Raw genomic sequence first — 22,064 nt, forward strand, 5'->3', positions numbered from 1 at the left:
AAGGGCTGGAATGGGGGAGGCAGGCTGAGACCTTTGGAAGGCTCCTTGCAATTCCCAACTGCTGGGGCTGGGGCCGAGGGATCTAGGGCTGGCCGTGGTAGACCCTGGCCACAGAGACCTGGAAATTTCCCCGGGTCAGACTCGGGGTCTGAGTTGTGAGCAGGAGGAGAGGGGCTTTTTCAGCCCTAGGGGCAGGAGTCCCCTCCCAGCTGTGGCTTCTGAACCACCGTTTCGGTCTCGGCTCTTCAAGCAGCCTGGAGCCCCCTAGCCTGCAGGTCCAGGGCCCTGGGGCAGACACTTCATGGGCACCTTCTGCGGGCATGCCTGGCTGGATGCTGCCGGACAAGTGGGCCGGCCTGGGGATGGGGAACTTGGATCAACAGCGACTGGTTTGCAGAGTAGCTCAGTCCGGCGCACTGAGGCCCTAGCAAGTGCTGGTTTCAAGGGAACCCGCGCCACCCCGAGCGGCAGACAGCAGGAGGGCCTTGGGTCAGACGCCAGGGGGCACGTTCTGGCCGACGCGGCCCGGCCCCCGGGAGGTGGCTGTGGGGGCGGGGCGGCCCCAAGGTCACCGTCGCGACACGAGGCCCGGGGGCGGCCGGCGCAGGGCTCACCCCGCCGCGGCCCCCGGCTGGCGCCCCGCTCCACGTGCGCCCACGCGCCCCTCCCTGCCCGGCGCTGGGGCGGGGCGCTCTCTGGGCGCGGGGCCAGGGCTCGGCGCCCCGCCGGCCCCGCCGGCCCGCGCTCCCGCGAGTCGCTCTCCCGTGGCTCGGCGGCGGCGGCGGCCGCGGCCATGGGGCGCGGGGCTCCGGGGGCCGGCGGGGCGCGCGCGGCGGCGGGCGCAGGTGCTGGCGCGGGCCGGAGACGCGGGCCCGGGGCGCGGCCGGCCGCCGCTCACGCCGCCCCTGTCTCCCCTCCCCCCGTGTGTCCCGCCCCCCAGACCCTCCTCCCCCGCCCCCCCGCAGCTCGGGCCCTGGTCGTGGCGCGGCTGCCGCACGGTGCCCCTCGACGCCCTCCGGACGCGCTGCCTCTGTGACCGGCTCTCCACCTTCGCCATCTTAGCCCAGCTCAGCGCCGACGCGGTGAGACCCCGGCCGGGCGCGCTTGGCGGGTGGGCGGGGGCGCGAGGGGAGGGGGCTTCCGGGGAGGACGGTCGCCGCCACGGCCGGCGCGGGGAGGGGCGGCTGCACCCCGATGCCCTCCGTGGCCCGGCCAGAGAGGCTCGGGCCTCTGGAGAGGAGGGTGGGAGCCGAGGGGGTGGCGGTGTGGAGTTGGGGATTGGCCCTGAAGGAGCCAGGCTGGGGCCCCTGGGAGGGACTGACGGGTGAGTCTTCCGCACTCTCCTTGGGGGCCTAGGACCCCGGAGGGAGCCGGTGCTCGGGGGAGATGGGCAGCCCCCCCAGAGCCAGCCGGGTCGATGCTGTCACTTGGTGAGGGTCCATCCCCCAGCGATTGGCAGGGTCCTGGCCTGCCCTGGAGAGGGAGGGGGAGGAGCTGCCACCCTCCTTAGAGGTGTTCTACCCACCCCAAATGGAGCCTGGTCTTCGGAGGCGCCTTCATCCCCAGGTAGGGGTCCTAGCTGGAGAGGGTGCTGGGCTTGGCCCAGTCCCACAGCCCTCCCTGGGAAGGCCCCATCATCTCAGGGGCCTCCTTTTTGTTCCCATGATTCTTGTGGGGGCTGCCAGTTTCTATGGCGACGGCATCTGGGGCCAGCTCGCTGGCTGGGGCCTGGGTGCTGGGCCCAGCCAACCGGGGCTGGGGGGGCGCTCTTGCCCAGGGCCAAGTTTCACTCACTGGACCCAGGAAAGCGGGGTACCCAGATAGGAGGTAGGGTCTTTGCTTGTTGAGCCCCCAGGCCTGGCGTGGGAGGGTGCTCAGGCAGCAGATGTGGAGGACAGACGGGGAGAGGGACATGGATTTGGGGGTGTTTGGGGTAGCTGGCCCTCATCAGATGGGGGTGGCACCATTCCCCCGTCACAGAACCCTAGTTTCCATGTGGAGGATGGCTCCAGGCCTCTCTGAGAGCAGTCTGCCCCCTCCTTTGTCCTCGGGGATGTGGGGAGGGCGGGCGATGTCAGCCAGGACCCCTTAGACGGTAGGAGCTGGGTAGGACCTTGGAGGTCATTGCCTCTAACTCCTCCATCCACTGGCAGGGAAGTCACAGTTGGGGCAGGGGCTTGCTCAGGATCTTGGGGTGATGCTGCTGGACCTGGGTCTGTGCTCTCGGTGCAGATCCTGGAGTGCCATCCCCCTCAGGCTGTCCCCGCGACAGAACTGTAGGTGTTGCTGGTTCTGGGGGCTTGGCCCTGAGGACAGCAGCCAGGGCCTTGCTGGGGGCTTCCTGGAAGAGGTGACTTTCTGCACAGGGAAGCTGCCCACTGCGCTGGGGCTCACTGGGTCCCCTTTGCAGCTTGAGCAGGCAGAGCAGGGCTGCCTTGGGAGCTCCTTTTCCTTGGGGGGGATGGGAGGTGCTGGGGGGCTCTGGAGCAGGATGCAGTGCCCAGACCCCTCTCCAAGTCCAAGATCTGGCCCGCAGGAGGTCAGTGCTGCTCTAATCTTGGACCACGGGCTTGTCCCTCACTTGTGGTGACCACAGACTGGCCCTCAGTCCCTCTGAGCCTTGATTTCCTCTCCTGGAAAACGGAAGTGGCCTCTGCTGCTCAGGGTGACTGTGAGGGCTGCGCCGCTTGACAGGGACCTTCTGGGGCCAGGCCTGCAGCAGGACAGGCCCCCTGCATCTTGGAAGGGTGGTCTCCTGCCGAGCCCGGGACCGCCCAGCAGGAAGAACGTGTTAGGTGAGGGGCAGGTGGGTGGCTGACGCTGGTGGAGCTCGGGGGTGAGTGTGAGGCCCAGGGGGCCTTTCTAGGAAGATCTGGCCTGGCGCTGGCGCTCCTGAGGGTGAGTGGACAGGGCCCTGCGCCAGCGTGCACAGGCAAGCGCCGAGCTCTGGTCTGTGAAGGGGTCTAGGCTTTGCCAGGGACGGGGACCAGCTGCAGTCAGAGGGGCTTGCGGTGGCCTGGTCTGCATATAGGCGGGACACCCCATCCCCACGCCCCAGAAGAGGCAGCTGAATCCCGCGGTATGGGAGCTCTCAGCGGCCACAGAGCCACCCTTCGGCCATGGACCAAGGGCAGGCTGCCCGGCCTCCATGAGCCTCAGGGTCCTTCTCTGTTGGGCATGGCTCAGAGGGGCATCCCACCTCGTGCTCAGCTGCCATCAGAGCCTTCGCCACTCTCCTGTCTTCCCAGCCGGCTCCGGCCCCAGTGAGGGCAACCCCAGAGGTGCCGATGGGAAAGGGCTGAGAGCAAGAGGGAAGCTGTTCCGGGCAGCCCACCCTTCTGCGTGCCCGGGGCTGGGCCCTCAGGGGGCATGACGTCTACTGGAGAGACAGCCCAGGTGGAGAGAGGGCCACTCTGGGGGCTCCGCACCAGCCTCCTTCCTTCCCGGGGGTGGCTCGGGACACAGGCACGGAAGGAAGCGCGGAGCAGGGCCCTGAGGGGTGAGCGGGAGTTCACAGCGGCTCGTGGGGGAAGCGACGGTGGCCCCTGGGAGGCTGAGAAAGGCAGAGATGAGCAGGAGGCAGGGGAGGGGGCTGAGTCTGGAGGGCTTGCCTGACGGGGGCGGGGGCTCCAGCAAGGAGTGTCTTGCTGAGGTCAGTGGAACTGGGCGGTGAGAAAGGGAGGTAAGAGGGTTGGAGTCCTAGAGGGGTCCCACCAGGGTGAAGGCGGAACCACCCAGCCGGCAGGGGAGATGCAGCAGGGAGCTGGGCCTTGGGGGTGGGTGCCACCTGCCTGCACCCGCGGAGTGGGGGTTGTGCGCTGGGCGTGGGTTCTGTCTGAGCTGGCGGAGGCTGCGCTCCTGGGGTGCAGAGCAGTCTTGGGGCTGGAGTCCAGAGCAAGGGCCCCAGAGAGGACGGAAGAGAAGGGGTGCTGTGGTCACACGCCAGGAGTCAGGGAGGGCTTAGATCTTGGGGGGAAGGAAGCGAAGGGAGACGAGACCTTGGCGTCCCCTCACCCCCAGCCCTGCCTGCAGCCGGAGTGTCAGGTCCCGGCTCCGTGGCCTGTGCCAGGCTGTGACCACGGGCAGGTTGAGTAACTGCTCTGAGTCACATCTGAGGGGGCAAGACTGGGTGGGGACCGAACCTGGCGAGGTACTGGCGGCGTCCACACGGCCTGGCGTGTGCTAAACGGTCTGCAGGGCACAGTGGCTGGTGGCATCGCTTCTGGGATGTGCCCAGAACTGTGCGGCCAGCCTGACCAGGGTCACGGCTCAGTGTGTGACCAGGACCAGGAATCAGTGAGTGTTGGAGTCAGCGCTCGTCCGTGAGGGTGGCTGTGAGCCATGTGTGGTGCTGGAGCAGAGCTGCGGTAAGCACAGTGCCTGAGGAAAGGAGTTCAGAGCGCATAAGGCGTGTGATGGTTTGGGAGAAGGCTGTAAGTCGGGAGTTCACGTGGTAGAAACTGACAGGAACCATGTGAACCGCAAAGGCACGAAGGCCTGGCCCGGTGGGGTGGGAGGGGTGGGAGGGGCCGGCAGCCTGCAGAGACCCAAGGCAAGAAGATGGACAGACAGATAAGGGGCCCGTTCAGAGTGATCGTCTAGTCCTCACTGTGAGGAACGCGAAAAGTGTTAGTCGCTCAGTTATGTTCTACTCTTTGCGACCCCATGGACTGCAGCCTGCCATGCTCCTCTGTCCATGGGATTCTCCAGACAAGATTGCTGGAGTGGGTTGCCATTCCCTTCTCCAGGGGATCTTCCCGATCCAACGATCAAACCGAGGTCTCCTACACTGCAGGCAGATTCTTTACCAGCTGAGCCACTTGGGAGATGACAGCTAAGCTGAGAGAGGGCAGGGAAGGAGCACTAGGGGAAGGACCCACGCGTGCAAAGGCCCTGGGGCGGCACGGAGCTTTGCTAGGGAGCCCGTCTCCGGCAGGAAGCTGGCCTTCTTCTGCCTGCTCTCCGTGTGGACTGGGGCCCGTCTCTCACGTTTAAGGTCTCCTGTCCAGCCCTCCCAGCAAGACCTTGAGGTCTCTGACACCCCTACCCACCACTCTGTCACCTGTCCCTTCCCCACACTGTTGATAACCTGCAGGATTAGGGCTGTCAGAAGCGACGGGCGAGCCAAGCGGAGAGAAGGAGGGCATGGGTGGGCAGGTGGGCAGCCAGCGGGCATATGTCTGCCAGGCCTGACGGGGGCAGATGGAGGCAGATGGCAACAGAGATGGGGCTGGAGGGGCCTAGGAGCGGACCTGAGCCTCTTGCTCAGCCACCCGTGACTTGTGTGGCTGACTGGGGCCCCAAGGTTGCCCAGCGAGTTCAGGGGCACTGGCTGGAGCCCAGAGTCCCCCTTCCCCAGGGCCCTCCAGCTCCCTGTGTGGAAATGCAGGAGCTGGTTCCAGAGCCTCACCCGGGCCAGCCCCCGGGGACGGCAAATGGCCTGGCTGACCTTGAACGACTTTCTCAATTTTCCAGGAGCCTGCCTCCCCGGGCTCCATTCGTCCAGCCAGTCACATTGACCGCCTGTCCATGCTGGGCCTGACGGAGGGGGGCTCCCGGATGTGAGGACAGCAGGCTCGGGGGACAGTCACCCCCAGCAGTGGCTCGGGGCGGGGACAGCAGCCCTGGGGTGGGGAAGGGCCGTGGAGTAGGCAGGAGTAGCTGCGCCCAGTGGGTGGGCCCTGGGGTGCCTGTGCAGCAGCCCCCAGACCACGGGTTCCCGAGGAGGGTGAAAGGTCCCATCTGGGGGCAGGAAGGGCTGCTGTGGCTTCAGGAGGCGAGTGGGAGGCTCGCTCTGCACGTGCAGGGTCAGCAGCGTGCCAGCCAGGTTAGACTTGGGCCGGGGCATGGAGGGGGTCAACTCTGCCGGGGGAGCCACCAGACACCCCTTGTCCCCTGGCCCCTCCCCCCAGCTCCAGGACTTACCCCCTCCTTCTTCCGGTTGGGGGGCAGGTGGGAGGGGCTGCAGGGCCCCGGTTTGTCTCTGGGTTCTGGACGTAGAGGGACCGAGATCTTTCCTCAGCAAGCACCCGCGGGCCACCTGCCTGGGGATCATGCTCACACGGGCTGCACACAGAGGCATGGGAAGGGCCTGGCTGGAGCTCAGGGCTGCCCCAGGCCCCCTAGGAGGGGATGAGCCGAGACCAGAGGGGCCTGAGGCTTGTCTGGGCGGTCGGAGCGGCGGGGCCAGGCTTGGAGTCTGGGGGCGGTCTCACATGGAGGTGACGGGGGCCTCTGGGGGCAGCTGCTGTTTGCAGAGCCCCAGGGTGGGCCAGGGTGGAGGGCCAGGATCTGTGGCAGGTGTTGAGGGGCCACAGACCCCCGTCTCCAGAGCCGGGTCCCTGCCCTCGGCTTTCGCTGCAGAGCCACAGGGTCAGGGACAGCTGCCCGTGGTGGGTGCGGGGCCTGCTGTCTGGGTGAGCGCGCCTGTGATGCAGGAGGGCCCTTCCCTGAAATGGGGCGGGCGCTGTGGCCAGGCTTGCCACACGATTCTACCAGCGGGGGGCACAGAGCCCCGGTCCTTGGCAGGAGATGAGACCCCTCCCTGGGTCCACCCGGGGCACTGCGGGAGGGCAGCCAAGGGCTGCTGGACACAGAGGCTCCCGGGAGTGCAGGGGCAGGCTCCCCCGGCGTCCCCCGCAGGTCTGCCCACCCCTCACTCTGCTCTCTGTCTCCCCCGGACCCACAGAACATGGACAAGGTGGCAGTGCCGTCAGTGACGCTCATCGTGGGCTGTGGCGTGTCATCCCTGACCCTGCTCATGCTGATCATCATCTATGTCTCCGTGTGGAGGTGACCGCGGGGGGTCCCCAGGAAGGGTGACTATGCCCCCGTGTGGGGGCGGTCCCCAGGAGGGGGTGACTGGGGCCACCTTGCTCCTTCTCCAATCAGGGCGGCCGTGGGCTGGGAGCCCAGAGCCGTCCTTCTCTCTCACCTTCCCAGTTGGGACCATCCATCACCTCTATCGTCACCCCCCAGCCCTCCCGACTGCAGTCCCCTGGATGCTGGTGGGCAGCGGGGCGCTCAGGGGCAGCCCAGGGGGCCGGGCCTTCCTGCTCCTGCCCAGCCCAGTGCCCACAGGCCTCTCACAGAAGGCTCCCTGCTCCCTCCCACCCTCTGAGTGGGACCCGCCCGGCTGAGCACCCTGTCCCATGACTGCTGGGCCCCGAGACCCGGACTTCCTTGTCTGTGGTCTGTCGTCACCTGGATGTGCCAGGCCACTCCCTGAGCCTGGGCACATGTGTCCGGTGGGAGCCTCTGCTGTCCCCCTGCCCCAGGCCACAAGCCCTTTCCACCACGGACCCCCATGCCCGGGTGCTGCCTGACTGGTGTTGGTCCCTTGGTCCCCGGGGGGTGGGGCAGTTTGAGGGCGACCCCGTCCAGCCATCAGCAGCCCTGGGGTGGGGGCGTGTGTGTGCAGACTCCCTTCCCAGTGGGCCCCGAGGGGCAGGGGTTGGGACTGTGGATCACCGAAGGTCAAGCCAAGGTTGCCCCCCCTGCTGGGTCCAGCCCGATCCCCCGTGTGTCGGCTCCAAGGGCAGAGTGACCACAGCCGAGGCCCGTGAGGAGGGGTCAAAGCAGCCACGGGGTGGAGGCGGGGAGCGTGCCTTCTTCCCCACCCCCGCCCTGTCCTGCCCAAGCGCGGAGGCACCAGTGATCCTGAAATACCCGACGCCCCTTCCAGCAGCCCCTCCTCGGACATCTGCCCTGACCCCCCATGGGCCTGCTTTGCTCCCCCAGCCCAGACCCTCCTCTGCCGCCGCTGTGGTTTGCAAAGCAGCCCCTTCCGCGTGCGGGGTGGTCAGGACCCCGTGGCCCCTGCTGAGTCGGCAGTGTGAGGAGCAGTGCGGGTGCGGTGGAGGCCGGGGCCCTGCAGGGAGGAGGCGGCCCAGCCTTTGTGGCCACGCCACCCGGCTCCTGAGGAGCTGAGACCCTGCTGGGCACTGAGCATGCCACCCGCCCTCGCCCACAGGTACATCCGCTCGGAGCGCTCCGTCATCCTCATCAACTTCTGCCTGTCCATTATCTCCTCCAACGCGCTCATCCTCATCGGGCAGACCCAGACCCGCAACAAGGTGAGTGGCCTCCTCTGCGCCCCTGGGGGGTGGCTGTCAGCGGTGATGGGGAGGCTCCGCAGCAGGGCCCGGGCCCTGCAGACCCCTTACTGTTCTGGCTGCGGCAGCCCCGCGGCTCTGCCTGGAGTGGCTGTCACCTGGTCAGGTATGGGGACTGGGTGTCTGGGGTCTCCAGTGGGACTGGTGCTCTGAAATGACCAGCTCAAGCTCCAGCTCGCTGGCCCAGCGTCAGTCCCAGGCCCCCCAAGCCTGTCTGTGCCTTGTGGAGAGGTCTCAGAGTTGCCAGCTGATGAGCGGGTGGGCTCGGGCTGGGGCTCTTGGGTGGGCTCCCGCGGCCTCTGAGGTGTCTGCGAGTGGGTGGGGAAGCCGGGGAGAGGGGTGTCTGTCCATGGCAGCTTGGTGGTCGGGTCGGGCAAGCACGCCCAAGGGCCTCAGTGTGCACAGCCCGTCTCTGGGTGGTGGGGCGGGTGGACCCTGCTTGAGGACTCGACCAGGTTGTGGTGTGGGCCCGGGGCCGGTGAGCCAGCGCCTCCCCACCCGCCCGCCCCCGCAGGCAGTGTGCACGCTGGTGGCCGCCTTCCTGCACTTCTTCTTCCTGTCCTCCTTCTGCTGGGTGCTGACCGAGGCCTGGCAGTCCTACATGGCCGTGACGGGCCGCCTGCGGAACCGCCTCGTCCGCAAGCGCTTCCTGTGCCTGGGCTGGGGTGAGCGCTGCAGGGCGGCGGGGTGCCCCCACCCGGCCCCCAGTCCCCCTCTCCGCACCCTCACCCTCCTCCCTCAGTGGCCCCTCCAGGGGGTCACCTGGCTCTGTCTGAGCGCCAGGTGAGGAGTAGCCTGGTGGTATGAGCGTGTTCCAGCCGACGTCCAGGGTAAACTTAAATGGGAAGTGTTTCCTTCCGTATCTGAAGTCCAGGGGTGGCTGGGCATCCTGTTTTGCTTGCTGACCTGGCAGCCCTCGCCCGTTTCTGTGGGTTCTCCTCCTTGTCCACCTCGTGACCCCCTTCACGTGCTCGGTGTCACCCTCTGTTCAGGAATTCACAGGCGCTTGTCCCCTCCCCCACCTGCAGCGCTGGGTCTTAGACGGTGGGGGTCCGCCCTACACCTTTTCTTTCTGCTCCTCCCCTAGGGCTCCCCGCGCTGGTCGTGGCTATTTCCGTGGGATTTACCAAGGCCAGAGGGTACAGCACCATGAACTAGTGAGTTGGGGCGGGGTGGGACGTGGTGGAGGCCGCACGGCTCCCCCAGACCCTCCCACCACCCTGGAAGGTGAGGGCTGGCTGGGCACCCATCTCAGAGCTGAGAACACCGAGGCCTGGCGAGAGCGGGGGGGGGGGGGGCCCTGGGAGCTGGAGGCCAGGCCCGGGGGTCGCCCCCTGGCCCCTGCCCACCGGCTCCTCCTGGCAGTGGGCAGCAGGCTCAGGAGAAATACACCCCGGGTGGTAGGAGCCCCCACGTCCTCAGCTGCTCAGCCCCTCAGAGCTTCCGTTCCCCATCTGCATGACAAAGGCTCCAGGTCTTCAGGAGCCTGTATGACCCCTGCGGCTTCCCTGGTGGCTCAGATGATAAAGAATCTGCCTGCGATGCAGTAGACCTGGGTTCGATCCCTGGGTTGGGAAGATCCCCTGGAGAAGGGCATGGCAACCCACTCCAGGGTTCTTGGAGAATCCCATGGACAGGGGAGCCTGGCGGGCTGCAGTCCAAGGTTCACAATGAGTCGGACACGACTGAGCAACTCAGCGCAGCACATGGCCCCTGGGGGCGGGGGGGCAGGGGGGAACGTGGTGGGGCTGTCTCACGGATGAAGTCACTGAGGCCTTGAAGGCTCAGCCGGCCTAGGTCCAGGGGCCTTGAATGCCAAACCAGGATGCCATGTGGCTTCCCAGGGTGTGGGGTGAAGAACTGAGGCCTGGGAGGCTGTGGCTGTGGATGTGGGGGGGAAGAAGACAGCGACAGGCAGGAGGAGGGCCTGCACAGGCCCGGCTCTCTGGGGAGCCCAGGGGGCCGGGACATGACCGGGCCCTGGGGCAGGCATCCCCCACACTTGACTAAGGACCCTGGTGGGGGTGGGGGCTGTGAGAACCGGGAAGGACGCATGGACGCTGACCCCACAGCTGAGAGGAAGGAACACGAGTCTACCCGGCTTGGGGACAGGTCAGACGGAGGTGGGATGTTGCAGTGGGGTTCTGAAGGGTGAAGAGGAATGTGTTTGGCAGATAACGTGGTAGCTCAGGGCAGATGAAACAGAGCACGGGGGGAGAAGAGCCGCCCTCCCCGGGCTCAGGGCTCCTGGGGGCCCCTGGCTGGTGTCCAGGAGACTTGGGGACATGAATGTGGTGGCGAGGAGGGCCCAGGTCCTCCCATGAGCAGGAGGCTCGATGCTGAGGCCTCGGGGCCTGCCTGGGGTGAGTGGGCAGGAGGAACTCCAGGCCAGCGACCCAGCCCAACATTTTAGCATGATGCCAAGAGCAAGGGTCGGCACGTGAGGTTGGGGAGGGTCTGCGGGGCGAGGTGGGGAGCCCAGGCCTGGGGGAGAGTCGGGGGAGGGGGACCGTCAGGGCTCCCGGCACCCCTGCTCTGAACCGATTCCACCCGTGAACTTCACCTGTCAGCCGCCTGGGGGCTCCCTCGAGTTGCGAAGCCAAAGAATTAACCATGCGCAGTGTCCTTGCTTCCTCCTGCCTCTTCTGGGCTTTGCACCTGCCTGCCTGGAAGCTGGTGGTGCCCAGCCTGTGCCTGGGTGGGGTCATGTCTGGCCACTAACCAGCCTGCCTCCCTCCCCAGCTGCTGGCTTTCTCTGGAGGGGGGACTGCTCTACGCCTTCGTGGGACCGGCCGCAGCCGTCGTGCTGGTACGGACCCCCACCCCTCTGGCCCAGGCTGAGCCCTTCACCTCCGCCCCGGCCAGGCCTCCAGTTGCGTCTGCTTCCCCATCAGGGTCGCCGCAGTCACCAGGGGCCGGTGGGGCCCACAGAGCAGCCGGGGTGCAGAGGCTGGGCTAGCGGCCTCCTGTGTCTCTGGGTGCAGCTTGCCTGGTGGCTGTGCAGCAGCCGTGTACCTGTTGGGAGGCCTGTGCGGGTTTGAGTGAGTGACCAAGAGGGGACGGTGGACAGACGGATGGCCAGGCCAGCAGAGATGCGACCACACCAGGGTTTTTTTTCTCGACTGCTCATTCACTGGAGGAAGGAAGCCCCTTCCCTTCCCCAACGCCCCCTGGCACTTCCTTTCTGCGGTTCCCCTCGCATTTGGTGAGGATGGCAGTGCCCCAGGCACACAGGGTTACCGTCCCTGGGTCACCGGTGAGCAGGGAGGCTGGAGATCTGAGCCCGTCTCGCCCTCCTCTCCCGCCTGACCCCAGGAAAGGGCATCGCTCTTCAGGGTCCTGCTCGCCGGGCTGAGCCTCACTGCCTCGTTGTCAGACCTGAGCCAGGCTGGGGGCGCAGACTGGACGTGGCAGAGGAAAGAGAGGCCCAGGGCACCCAGGGGAGGCTGAGCCTGCAAGGGACGGGAGATGGGGGAGCCAGCGGGCAGGCTGAGTTAGTAGGCAGGGTCCATGGGCGGCACCCAGGCCCCTGCCGCCGGCCCCAGCCAGCCTGCTCCCTTAGTCTGCAAGACTGGCAGGGAGGGAGGCCGCGTGCTCTGCATTTCAATGCCACTAGTCAGCGGGCTGGGCCTCCTAAGGGCCCGGGGAGGGGGGATGTCAGAGGCAGGAGTCCCCCGTGTCCCTTCCCACAGCACAAGGAGGGCAGGCGTGGTCCTGGTCCTGACCCCCTGTGCACTGCTGCCCGGGGCCCCTCCTGTGATACGGGCTGGTTGTTCATGTCCGACTCTTTGCGACCCCATGGACTGCAGCACACCAGGCTTCCCTGTCCTTCACCTTCTCCTGGAGTGTGCTCAAACTCACGTCCATTGATCGGTGATGCCACCCAACCGTTTCATCCTTGGTCGTCCCCTTTTCCTCCTGCCTTCAGTCTTTCCCGGCCTGAGGGTCTTTTCCACATGTGACGCGGGCACCCGCGGGTAATGGAGGATGCAGAGCCAGCTGCAGGCAGGGTGGCGGCCACTGGTGTCCTGCCCTCCCCTGCCCCAGCCGTGGTAGAAAATGAGGTCACTGGGAAAGCCGCTCTCACCCAGAGGACGGGAGGCGGGGACAGGCCTGCTGCTGTGTGTGCGGCCATGAGCGCTTGGAGCTGAGGGGGCCCCAGGGAGTCGGCCTTCCCAGACCTCTGGGCTTAGGGTCACGCGTCACACAGGAACCTAGCTAGGGGTCAAGCAGCCTCTGCAGAGTGGAAGCCTGCGGGGAGGGCATTCCGGGGAGAGGGGAGACCAGGGCCTGGTGGCCGGTGGGGACGCTGGGGACAGCCTGTCTCTGTCACGGGCGGCAGGTGCCCAGTGGTAGCGGGTTCAGGGAAGACCTGTGGGGCGGCAGTCCTGAGTTAAGGTCTCTGAAGGACTGTCTGGTGTGGAGAGCAGTGTGGCCCCAGGCAGAGCCAGGATGGGGTGTCCCGAGACGGCATCAGGTCGGGCTCAAGCTGGGTGAGCTTGTTCGTGGGATGCACGTGAGTTGCCGGGACGCTCTGGCGCAGGGTGAACCTAGGCGTGGCAGCAGCTGGACTGGTCGTCACCCGCGGGCCCTTCTGCGGTCTGCGCACGGCAGGTGCCCTGTGGGGTCTTACGGCCAACCTGTTCGCATGCTTGACCGCTCCGGGCAGGGGCCGATTCACTCCAATCCCCGCCTGACCTCTGGACTCCATCCCAGATGGAAGTCTGGCTTCACAAACTGCTGTTCATCCCAGGAGGGGTGGCAGTGGGCCTGGGGACCCGTCACATGGGATGTTCGGGGGTCTGGCGGGACCATGTGGTATAGAGAACCCCCGCTAGGGACTGAGGCTCCAGGAGGGGATGACAAGGCAAAGGCACCAGAGTTTGGGTGGAGTTGGCAGTGGGGGGCTTTGCATCCTCCCTGGAGGTCCTCTCACCTGCGGGAGGCCGTGTGAAGCCCCGCGCTGCCCCGGGGCTAGGGGGCCAGCCCCAGTGCCCCTGTGGGCACCCCTCACACCTGCTTCCCCCCTGCCCTGCAGGTGAATATGGTCATTGGGATCCTGGTGTTCAACAAGCTCGTGTCCAAAGACGGCATCACAGACAAGAAGCTGAAAGAGCGGGCAGGGTAGGATCGGGCAGCCACACCGCGCCCCCTCCTGAGTTGGGACGACCCAGAGCCCCCGCCCCCACCAAGCAGGTCTGGGAGATGGAGGCACGGAGCCCCGAGCAGAGCAGGGGCTTCACAAGTTCTCAGAGGCCGTGAACCGGCTGCTTCCCGAGACCTCAGGCCCACTGGGTGGAGGGCGGCACACCCCGCCCCTCCCCGCCCCTCCATGGTCGGCTGGCCCCGAGCTGGCGTGGCTGCATACGTGCGGTGCCTTCAGCACAGGGAGGGTGTGGGGCCAGGTGGGGTGCGCCTCCCGCCTGGGGAGCCAGCTGAGAGGGTAGCGCCTGCAGAGGTGCTGTGGGGGCCGGGAGCCCCCTGGGGTCGCGGTCGGGGCCTGTCCCGCCCCAGCGCCGAGCCCACCTCCCCTCACCTCTGCCCTGGCTGGCGTCTGCGCGGGCCCGCAGCCCTCCCCACCCCTCTGTGCCAGCCCTGCCTGGCCTCCGTCTCTGTCTCGCTCCCTCTCCTCGTCCTGCTCTCGCGCTCCCCCGGGAACAGAGCTTCAGGAGTCCTTCCCCGTAGGCCCCTGGTGGGCTCTATCCTGGTTAGAAACCTGCTCTGGGGGAGGCGTGTGACTCTGGAGGGCCCGCGGGGGCTGGGAGCCGGCCGGCCTGGCTGTGGGCCTGGGCCCTGCACTGCCTGGGCCTCTGCTCTGAGTCTGCGAAGCGGGGGCTGGCAGGCTTGTCCCAGAGCACAGCGTCAGCCACACAGGCTCCGGGAACAGCGGTCACGCTACCCGGGGCGTGCACGGGGTCGGGGTGGCAGCGAGACTGGGCCCGTCCGCTCCATGGCGCTGTCTTGTTTGTGTCCTGCAGTGACTCGTGAGGCAGGGTCTGCAGTCCTGCTCCCATCTCACAGCAGCCCAGACTGAGGCTGAGGTTGTGGGGTGGGAGCAGGGGGCGGGTGGAGCAGGGCTGGAGTCAGGTCAGGCCACCTGCCCCGTTGGGCCTTCCCCGGGTGCAGCAGGTGCCAGGGCTTGAAAGCCCAGCTGGACTCGCCTGTGGGCCTGACCCCAGCACCCTGCACACTCAGTGCTGGCCGGGGGACAAAGTGTCCCCCGGGACCATTGGGCAAATCCCTCCCTCTCTGGCTGGGGCAGCGCCTGGTCCTGCCGGTTGTGGGGGACCCGAGAGCGGGGACCGTGGCCTCGTCCAGGTGTCCCGCTTCTTGGTGTGAATGTGGGCGGCTCGCGTCACGCTGTGCTGAACGTGGGTGCACACAGGCCCGGGCCGGACTTGCCCTGCGGTCAGCCGCACCAAGCCTCAGAGCCCGCCCTCGGCTCTTCCCGCCGCCTAGCGGTACAGGTAGCGGTACAGGGCCCCGGGTGGAAAGAGATCCGGGGAGCCCTGGCCCCCTGTCCTCCCCACTGCCCTGGAGCCTCGCCCCCCGGACCCCGTGCCCCGGCCTGGGGAGGCTCGGGCTGGACGCCCTCTGGTTAGTTTTGGGGCTACACCCCTCCCACTCCCCCTGCCTGTTTCCGCGAGAACAGTTTTGTTCTCATTTCAGTCTGTTAATTTCATTTGCAGTCAGCTGCCCCGGGCCCCCCTCAGGCGCCCCCCCCAAAACATGCCAAGTGTGCAGCCCTCTCTGAGGCCGACACCACCTCCGGAGCTGCCAGTCACGCCATGTTAGTGCTGCCCTGTGCCCACCTGTGGGCTCCGCGCCCCGCGGCCACATCTCGCTCGCGGCACGCTGTCTCTGCCCTTCGTATCGTCTCTGCCGTCCCCTCTGGGCCTCGGCAGCCCCCCCACACCCGGTCTCCTCATGCTGCGGTCCCGCCGTCCCTCCAGGGCCTCAGGGAACCAGCCGGGCCCGAGGGCAGGGCGCCTGGCTGGGCCACTGGCTGCGAGAACGCAGTCCGCTGGCGGCCATCGTCAGGGTGTGGTCGTGCCGGGGTCACTGTGCTCCGCGTGTGTGTGTGGCGGAGTGTGGGAGAAGTCGTGTGTCGGCCGGGAGTCACAGTGTAAGTGTGAGAGGCTGCACCTGTGGAGACTGGGTGTGTTAGGGCAGCTGGCCTGTTCGCTGACCCCAGCCGCCTCCAGGGGCCGCAAGCAGGGCAGGGGCAGTGCAGCCTGAGGGCTCAGATGACCCAGGAGCGTCTGGTCGTCTGGTCCCCAGAGACAGAGGTCCCCGGGACTCTCCTGGGGGAGAGCCCGCCTGGCCTCAGGACACTCGGGGTGGAGACACAGCATCCTCTGGAGGGGGACGGGCTGCTTCTCCATGCTGGGGTCCACAGCCCAGACACCCGGGGCTCAGCTGGGCCCCTCCGTTGTTCCGCAGGCAGGCAGGCAGGCCCGTGGGGTGGAGAACAGCCTCAGCTGTGACTCAATTTGTGCTGAGAGGCTGTCCCCGGACCCCTGGGGGACAGACTGGGCAGGTCGCACCGGAGGTCAGCGGCAGTGGGCCTGCCCAGCCCTGTTCACGCCCAGATCCCTCCCCCAGGGGCATCTGACTTTCCCATGGGGGCGGCTGTGTACCTGCCCCTCCCCATGCCCAGCGGTCATGCCTGGACCTGCACACCCCTCTGCCCCCACCTCGCTGCGAGGCAGAAACACTTCAAAAGCTGCAGAGGATGGGCTGCAGGCATCTGAGTAATTTACGGGTCCCCAGGCCCCAGCCATCTGCCAGCCGGCTGCAGCACCTGACTGTCAGAGCCAGGCCTCGAGCCCAGGAGACGATGACTCACAGCAGGATGAGGCGTTTAGGTGGGGGAGGCCCGGCCCCTCTTGCTCAGAACATGAGGGGGTGGCTGGGCCCGGGGTCCAGCTCGAGAGGGTCTGCTGTGGAAGAGAGGAGGCAGACCGTGGGGCCCTGCCCCCCCCGGGGAGGAGACAGGCCCAGGCCGGGACAGGGCACCCGTCGTGGGCTTTGAGGTGCCAGGCCAGGTGTGGGCACGGCAGGCAGGCGTGGAGGGTACACAGCCTGCAGTGCAGGTCCCCAGCCTGGGGGCTTCAGCCTGGCCCCCTTGTTCTCAGCGCCAGAGGTCTGGGGGGGTGTGAGGCGCTGAGAGAGGCCAGGGTCTATCTCTGGAGGCCCACTGTGCCCAGGGAATGTGCCCCAGGGTGGGGGGCCATCCCTGGGGCGGCCTTAGGGGCTCCCCTGGGAGGAGACGTGGGGCTGGCCCTGGGGTGGGGACCCGGGCCCTGGAGATGGCCGGGCAGGGCAGGGGGAGGATGTGGAGGCCGGAGAGACAGGTGTGGCCCCCGTACCCTGTCCGGGTCGGTGAGTGCAGTTGTCCTGTGGGGCTGGGCCCCTCACGGGTGGTCCGTTGCAGGTGTGATCTCACCGTGCTGTCTGGAGGCCCCGCTGGCTTGAGGCTCAGGGACCTATGCGGACCCCAGGCTTTCTCCCACCAGCTCCCCCCAGTGGCCGCCCCGAGGTCCGGCCCCACCTGCTCCTGCCTCCCCTTCTGACCAGGAGCCCCATGAGGGAGGAGGGAAAAGGCCCTGCCGCCCCGACCCCTGGCGAGAGAGTCCTGCCAGAGCCCCTGCGGGCAGTCACCGGCCCAGGGGCAGAGCGGCCCTGGGAGTGGTAACAGTGGCGAGGACAGGGCGTCAGGCAGGTTTCCTAACACTGCCCCCCAGGATCCTGCTGGCGCGCTTTCTGTCCCCACACAGCCTGTTGACTCACGTGTCCCCACTGTGGGGACAAGGAGACAGCCCAGAGCGACCTCCCATGATGCCCATTGTGATGCATTGGGTGATGCCTGCCCCGAGGTGCTCCTGGAGGACTTCCTGGAGGAGGGGGCGAAGGCTTCGGAGCAGGGCAGCTGCTCCCCTGGGGAGGGCAGAGCAGGGTCCGCCAGAGGGGGATGCGCTTGTCGTTTCTGTTACTGTTTGTCCATCCTGTCCCTCACCCGGCCCTGTCTGTCTGCCATCTGTCTTCTCTCCTTCTCCCTGAGGAGTCCTCTGGTGCCCCCCCACCCTGCTGACCCCAACCCTGTCTCTCTGTTCAGTGCTCAGAGGCCTGGCCAGATGCCCTCCCCTGTGGCCATCCTGCAGTCCTGGCCCTGGGCCTCTGGCTGGGGCTAGGGGCCCTGGGAGGAGACCCCTCCTCCCCCAGCTCTCCCCTCCCTGCAGCATGTGTGTCTTCCTCCTGGGGCCTCCGGGACTGTCAGGCACCTGCGTCTTCCAGAGACCCGTCCCCCCAGCCCTCACTGCTGCCCAGCCGCTTGGGACCCCTGTTCCGAATCCCCAGCTGCCCCGCGAGCCCCCAGCTGGGGGTGTTGCTGGCAAAGTCTGCTCCCCAGGAGAGGAGGCAGCCGGGCTGGGTGGGGGCGGGTTTCTCCGGTGTGGGGAGAGGGCACAGCGGGGGCCGGCCCAGGAAGGGAGGTGGGCCTGAGCCTGGGAAGGGAGGTGGCCCGGCCTGCCCCCGGCCAGGCACGGCGGGCTACAGGCTCCAGGGCAGCCCTGACACCCGCCGCATCTGCAGGGCCTCGCTGTGGAGCTCCTGCGTGGTGCTGCCGCTGCTGGCGCTGACCTGGATGTCCGCCGTGCTCGCCGTCACCGACCGCAGGTCCGCCCTCTTCCAGATCCTCTTCGCTGTCTTCGACTCGCTGGAGGGCTTCGTCATTGTGATGGTGCACTGCATTCTGCGGAGAGAGGTGGGCCGGCCAGCGGGCGGGCGGGCAGGGGGGCGCCCACCCTCCCCGGGCCTCGCAGCGGGGTCAGGGGCCTGCACTAACCTCTGGGCTGGGGATGAGCGGTCAGCCTGCCCCAGGCACTGGGAAACCGCCTCACCATGGCCAGAAGGTTCTGGAAGGAGGCGGGAAGCGGGGAGGGGCAGCTTCCTGGGCCCTGACTCTTCCGAGAGGCTGGATTTGGGTCCAGCATGCAGCCGGGGCTCAGTCCATACAATAGCTTCTCATGGAAGGTGCTCTGGCGCCCTGTGCTGGCTCCGGCTGAGGTGGGGCTCGTACTCTGGCTGGTGGGGGCTCAGAGGCAGGAGTGGCTCCCGGGGCAGCTGGGACTCCCGTTCTGGCATTTTCTGGGCTTCTCCGGAAGGTATAGAAGAAGGTTTTTACTGAACTCTGGCCTGACTGTCTCCTGGCTGGTAGCAACGACGGAGAGGACGTGCTCCTATCCCAAGGGGGTGGGAGTGTGACACACCAGCATCGGACATCGCTGGACTAGAGCCCACCCCAGGGTCCCGCGGAGGGCAGTGAGCATGCTGGGCAGCCCAGGAGGCCAGGCTAGAGCGTCCCTTGGTGCTGGAACATCTTGAGACCCTGAGGGGCGATCCGTCTTCTGTCTGCTGAGCCAGCGTGGCCCACCTGGCTTCCCTGCCTAGAACTTCTCGTCTGGGTGTGGACGCCAGGGCCCTGGCCTGGGGCCCTGCACAGCTGAAGATGGGGCCGCCCTGATGGGGACAGTCAAGCCCACCCCCAGCCCTGCTCACACCTGGGGGAGACGGGGACAGAAAAGACAGCAGGGTGAGGCCCCGACGTTTCTGCTGAGGGAGTGGTGCCCCCACCACCTGCAGACGTCCAGTCGTCCCGCGTGTCTGCTCTGTAGTCCTGAGGCCCCAGGGAGAGCCTCCCCCAGAACAGGAGGGGCCCGCTCGCGCTGGAGCCAGAGACCGCCCAGGTGGAGGTGACCTTACGGACCCCCGTTGACGCCCTACAGAGAGAACCTCGATCCCCCAGCCCGGCACCCACTTGGGCCTGGCCCCTCCACACGTGCATTAAGGATCCCCAGGACAGCCCCCAGCGTAGCTCATGCCCACTCACCTTGGACAGACTGAGGCTGCGGTGGCCCAGGCTCGTGGCCCTCAGCCGCCTCGCCGTCTGTGAAACAAGCCAGGCAGCAACAACAGAGTGTTGTCCTGAGTCGGGAGGAGAGCCTGTGGGGGTCAGAGATGTTGAGTAGAGACGGAAGCACTTGGAAGATGGAGGGGCAGAGGCTGTGTCCCCGAGGGGGTGGGGTGGAAGTCAGAGGTGGATTCAGGTGACGGCGTCCCGTGGCGGGCAGGCCACGCCGAGGGCGGGCTCACGGGGGCTGGCACGGACTCTGCTGTCTGGAGCTCCAGGCCTCCCCTTGGACACTAGACGGTGGGCTCCGAAGCCCCCACGCGTGCCTGCAGGGCTGGGCCGGAGGACCCATGGGCTGGCCTCCCCCACCCTCGGTGAGCTCCAGGGTCCCGTGGGAGGGGCCAGGCCGCCTGAGCCTGCTCAGCCGTGCTGGGGAGGACAGGCCGGGAGGGGCACTCGGATGCCGGCCCCGTGGGCACAGGACGTCCCGACAGGGGCACAAGCAGGGTCCTCCCCGGCGCCTGTGGAGTCGGTCGCGGCGTGAGGACGTGAGACATGGGGAGCCTGTGGCCGCCCATGCCAAGGGACAGCATGTCCTCTGTTTCCTGGGCCAGGCCTGCCCCGCTGGGCATGCAGCAGGGCTGAGCAGGTGTTTGCTGGCCGGTCGGCGAGCATGAGACTGGGAGTGTTCTCCGAGTGTCTGCGGCCCTGAGGCCAGCAAGAGTCTGACCGGCTGGGTGGCCATGTGCGTTGGGCTCGCCCAGGCCGCACAGTAGCACAGACTCACTGGCCAGGGTCACTGGGGACAGGTTCTTGGGTGTATGCTGGGTCGGTGTCTGGAAGCCCTCCTCCAAGCTCTCCCCACCGTAACTCAGGACACCTCCTCCAGGCAGCCTTCCGTACATAGCCCACCCCACTCTCCGTGCTTCAGCTTCCTGCACCTTCATTTGTTCCCTGCACCCCCACCTTGTGGCCTCTGAAGTGTCAGTGCACTGAGGACGGCGCTCTGCTCACTGCTGTCCCCACGCCTGGTGCCGTCTGCAGCAGGTGGAGGTGGCGGCCGTGGCTCCCACTCGCACAGACCAGCAGCGCCCGTGGCTAACTGTGTCTCCTCCTCCTCCTCCGACTGCTTCCTGCTCCCCGGCTCCCTGGCACCTGCTCCCCGGCCCCTCACTCGCAGCCACCCTCTCTCTCCCCTCTGAAGAGCCCGAGGCCGTGATGGCTCACCCCTTCCACGGAGGGCGCTATTCTTTGGTGATGAGGGAGCGAGGGCCTGACCCTAGCTGGCCACAGACATTCAGGGACGTGCCGGCCACAGTGACTCAGGACACATCTGGACGCCAGTCGACTCAGGCTGGTGGTGGTGGGCTCTTACCCACAGATTCCGGCCAGGAGCACTTGGCGGCATGTTCTCAGGGGCCCAGAGCTCCGTGTTTTTTGAGTTTTCGCCCCAAGACAGGCATAGAGGAGATCTCAGAGGTCAGAGCAGAGGCCAGGCCCTGGCCGACTGCTGTTGAAGCTGCCCCGCACACCGTGCCCGCCTCTAGCCCACAGACGAGCAGGTGCCCCTGGGAGCGCCCCACCCACCCACCCCCGCCATGGCATGTGGGCCTGTGTCGCCCGCAATAGGCCCGCCCCTCACTGAGATCCTGCCTGCTGGACTCGAACTCACCTTCCCGGCGTTGAGGGCGTAACTGGCCATTGACTGCCTCTGCTCTCCATCCGCAGGTCCAGGACGCTGTGAAGTGCCGTGTGGTGGATCGCCAGGAGGAGGGCAACGGGGACTCGGGGGGCTCCTTCCAGAATGGCCACGCCCAGCTCATGGTAGGGCTCGGGGCCAGGACATAGGCAGCCCCTGCTCAGCCCCCCACCGGTGCCTGCGCTAGGCCCCAGCAGCCCATTAGGAGGACCTCTGAGCCCAGTTTGAGGCTGGGGTCTTGCCGAGGTGAAACCCCCAGTCCGGGGGCATGGACAGGGTCAAGGGATGAGGGAGCTGGGCGGGGCTGGTGTCCACCCCGGGCTCATCCTCTGGCACCAGCCGTGCCCTTTGTCCGCACACCACCCTCTGGACGTCCAGCCGTCCGCTGGACTGCTGCAGCCGTCTGCACGCCTTCCATGCCTCCCGTTGCCCCGCGCCGCCATGAGCTTGTGCTCCATCACATCCCCTAAGGGCCTGACTCCTTGGTCCTCGTGTCACACACACTGTCCAGTCTCAGGCACCACACACCCCTGTCTACTCCTGCTGCCCACTTTGCAGGTGTCGCCTCTTCCAGGGAGCCTTCCCTGAGCCCCACCAAGCCGCCTGTTCAGACCCTGGTAACATCCTGGGTGAATTCTCCATGCCGCCGTTTGATGCCTGCTGCCCGCTGGGTGCCCCCAGCCGGTGGGAAGTGCTTGCTCAGTCTTCGGGGTGCTGGCCACCTCACAGGCAGGGCCTTGGCAGAAGCTCATGGCCGGGCTCAGGGAGGCGTTTGCAAGGGTGAGGCAGGGGCCCAGGGTGGGCAGAAGCCAGGTCCCTGACACTTCTCTCGGCCTCTGACCTCTGGGCAAAGACCCTATGAACTTTCTGACAACCTGGCCTCCACATTTGCCAGGAAGGAACTTCCAGTCTTAACTAAGGGCCCTGCCATCCCCTGGGGCCCCAAGGCCTGGGAGGAGGCCACTGCCCTGCCTGGGTGGGCCGAGCCGGGTTCCCCAACCAGGGGTTCCCTGGGGGCGGGGTGGGGACCACCCACCTCCGCCTCTCTCACCTCCTAGCCTCGGTTGGGGGCGGCGGTGTGTGGGATGAGTGCTGCTGCAGGGGCAGCAAGTCCCACCCTGGCATGAATGCCTGCATCCTGACCCCACCGTGCCTGTCCCGGGCCGGCTGGCCTCCACTTCCTCATCCTGAGGGCTGTGGTGGGGGCCATAGGGGTGATGGAGGGCAGACCCCTTCCTGACACATGAGGGGGTGGGCAGCAGGGGTTCCAGTATGGGACCCTCCGTGTGTCCCGTCCCTCAGGACAGACCGGAGGCCAAGGGCGTGAGTGAGCCGTTCC

General features: G+C 67.2%; 1 protein-coding gene across 1 annotated transcript in view; it reads left to right on the forward strand.

Moving 5' to 3' along the window:
• The window catches only part of ADGRB1 (adhesion G protein-coupled receptor B1), a 63,583-nt gene that overhangs the window by 35,911 nt on the left and 5,608 nt on the right, over positions 1 to 22,064 (forward strand). Inside the window, 11 exon segments of the mRNA XM_088844484.1 lie at positions 941 to 1,082; positions 6,689 to 6,792; positions 7,973 to 8,075; positions 8,629 to 8,779; positions 9,202 to 9,271; positions 10,857 to 10,923; positions 13,153 to 13,238; positions 14,804 to 14,831; positions 14,834 to 14,904; positions 17,709 to 17,880; positions 20,755 to 20,850. Coding sequence (XP_088700610.1) covers positions 941 to 1,082; positions 6,689 to 6,792; positions 7,973 to 8,075; positions 8,629 to 8,779; positions 9,202 to 9,271; positions 10,857 to 10,923; positions 13,153 to 13,238; positions 14,804 to 14,831; positions 14,834 to 14,904; positions 17,709 to 17,880; positions 20,755 to 20,850 — 1,090 coding nt within the window.

The sequence above is a fragment of the Moschus berezovskii genome, chromosome 16 (assembly GCF_049115385.1).
Source record: "Moschus berezovskii isolate FMDL1 chromosome 16, NW_MosBer_1.0, whole genome shotgun sequence".
NCBI lineage: Eukaryota > Metazoa > Chordata > Mammalia > Artiodactyla > Moschidae > Moschus > Moschus berezovskii.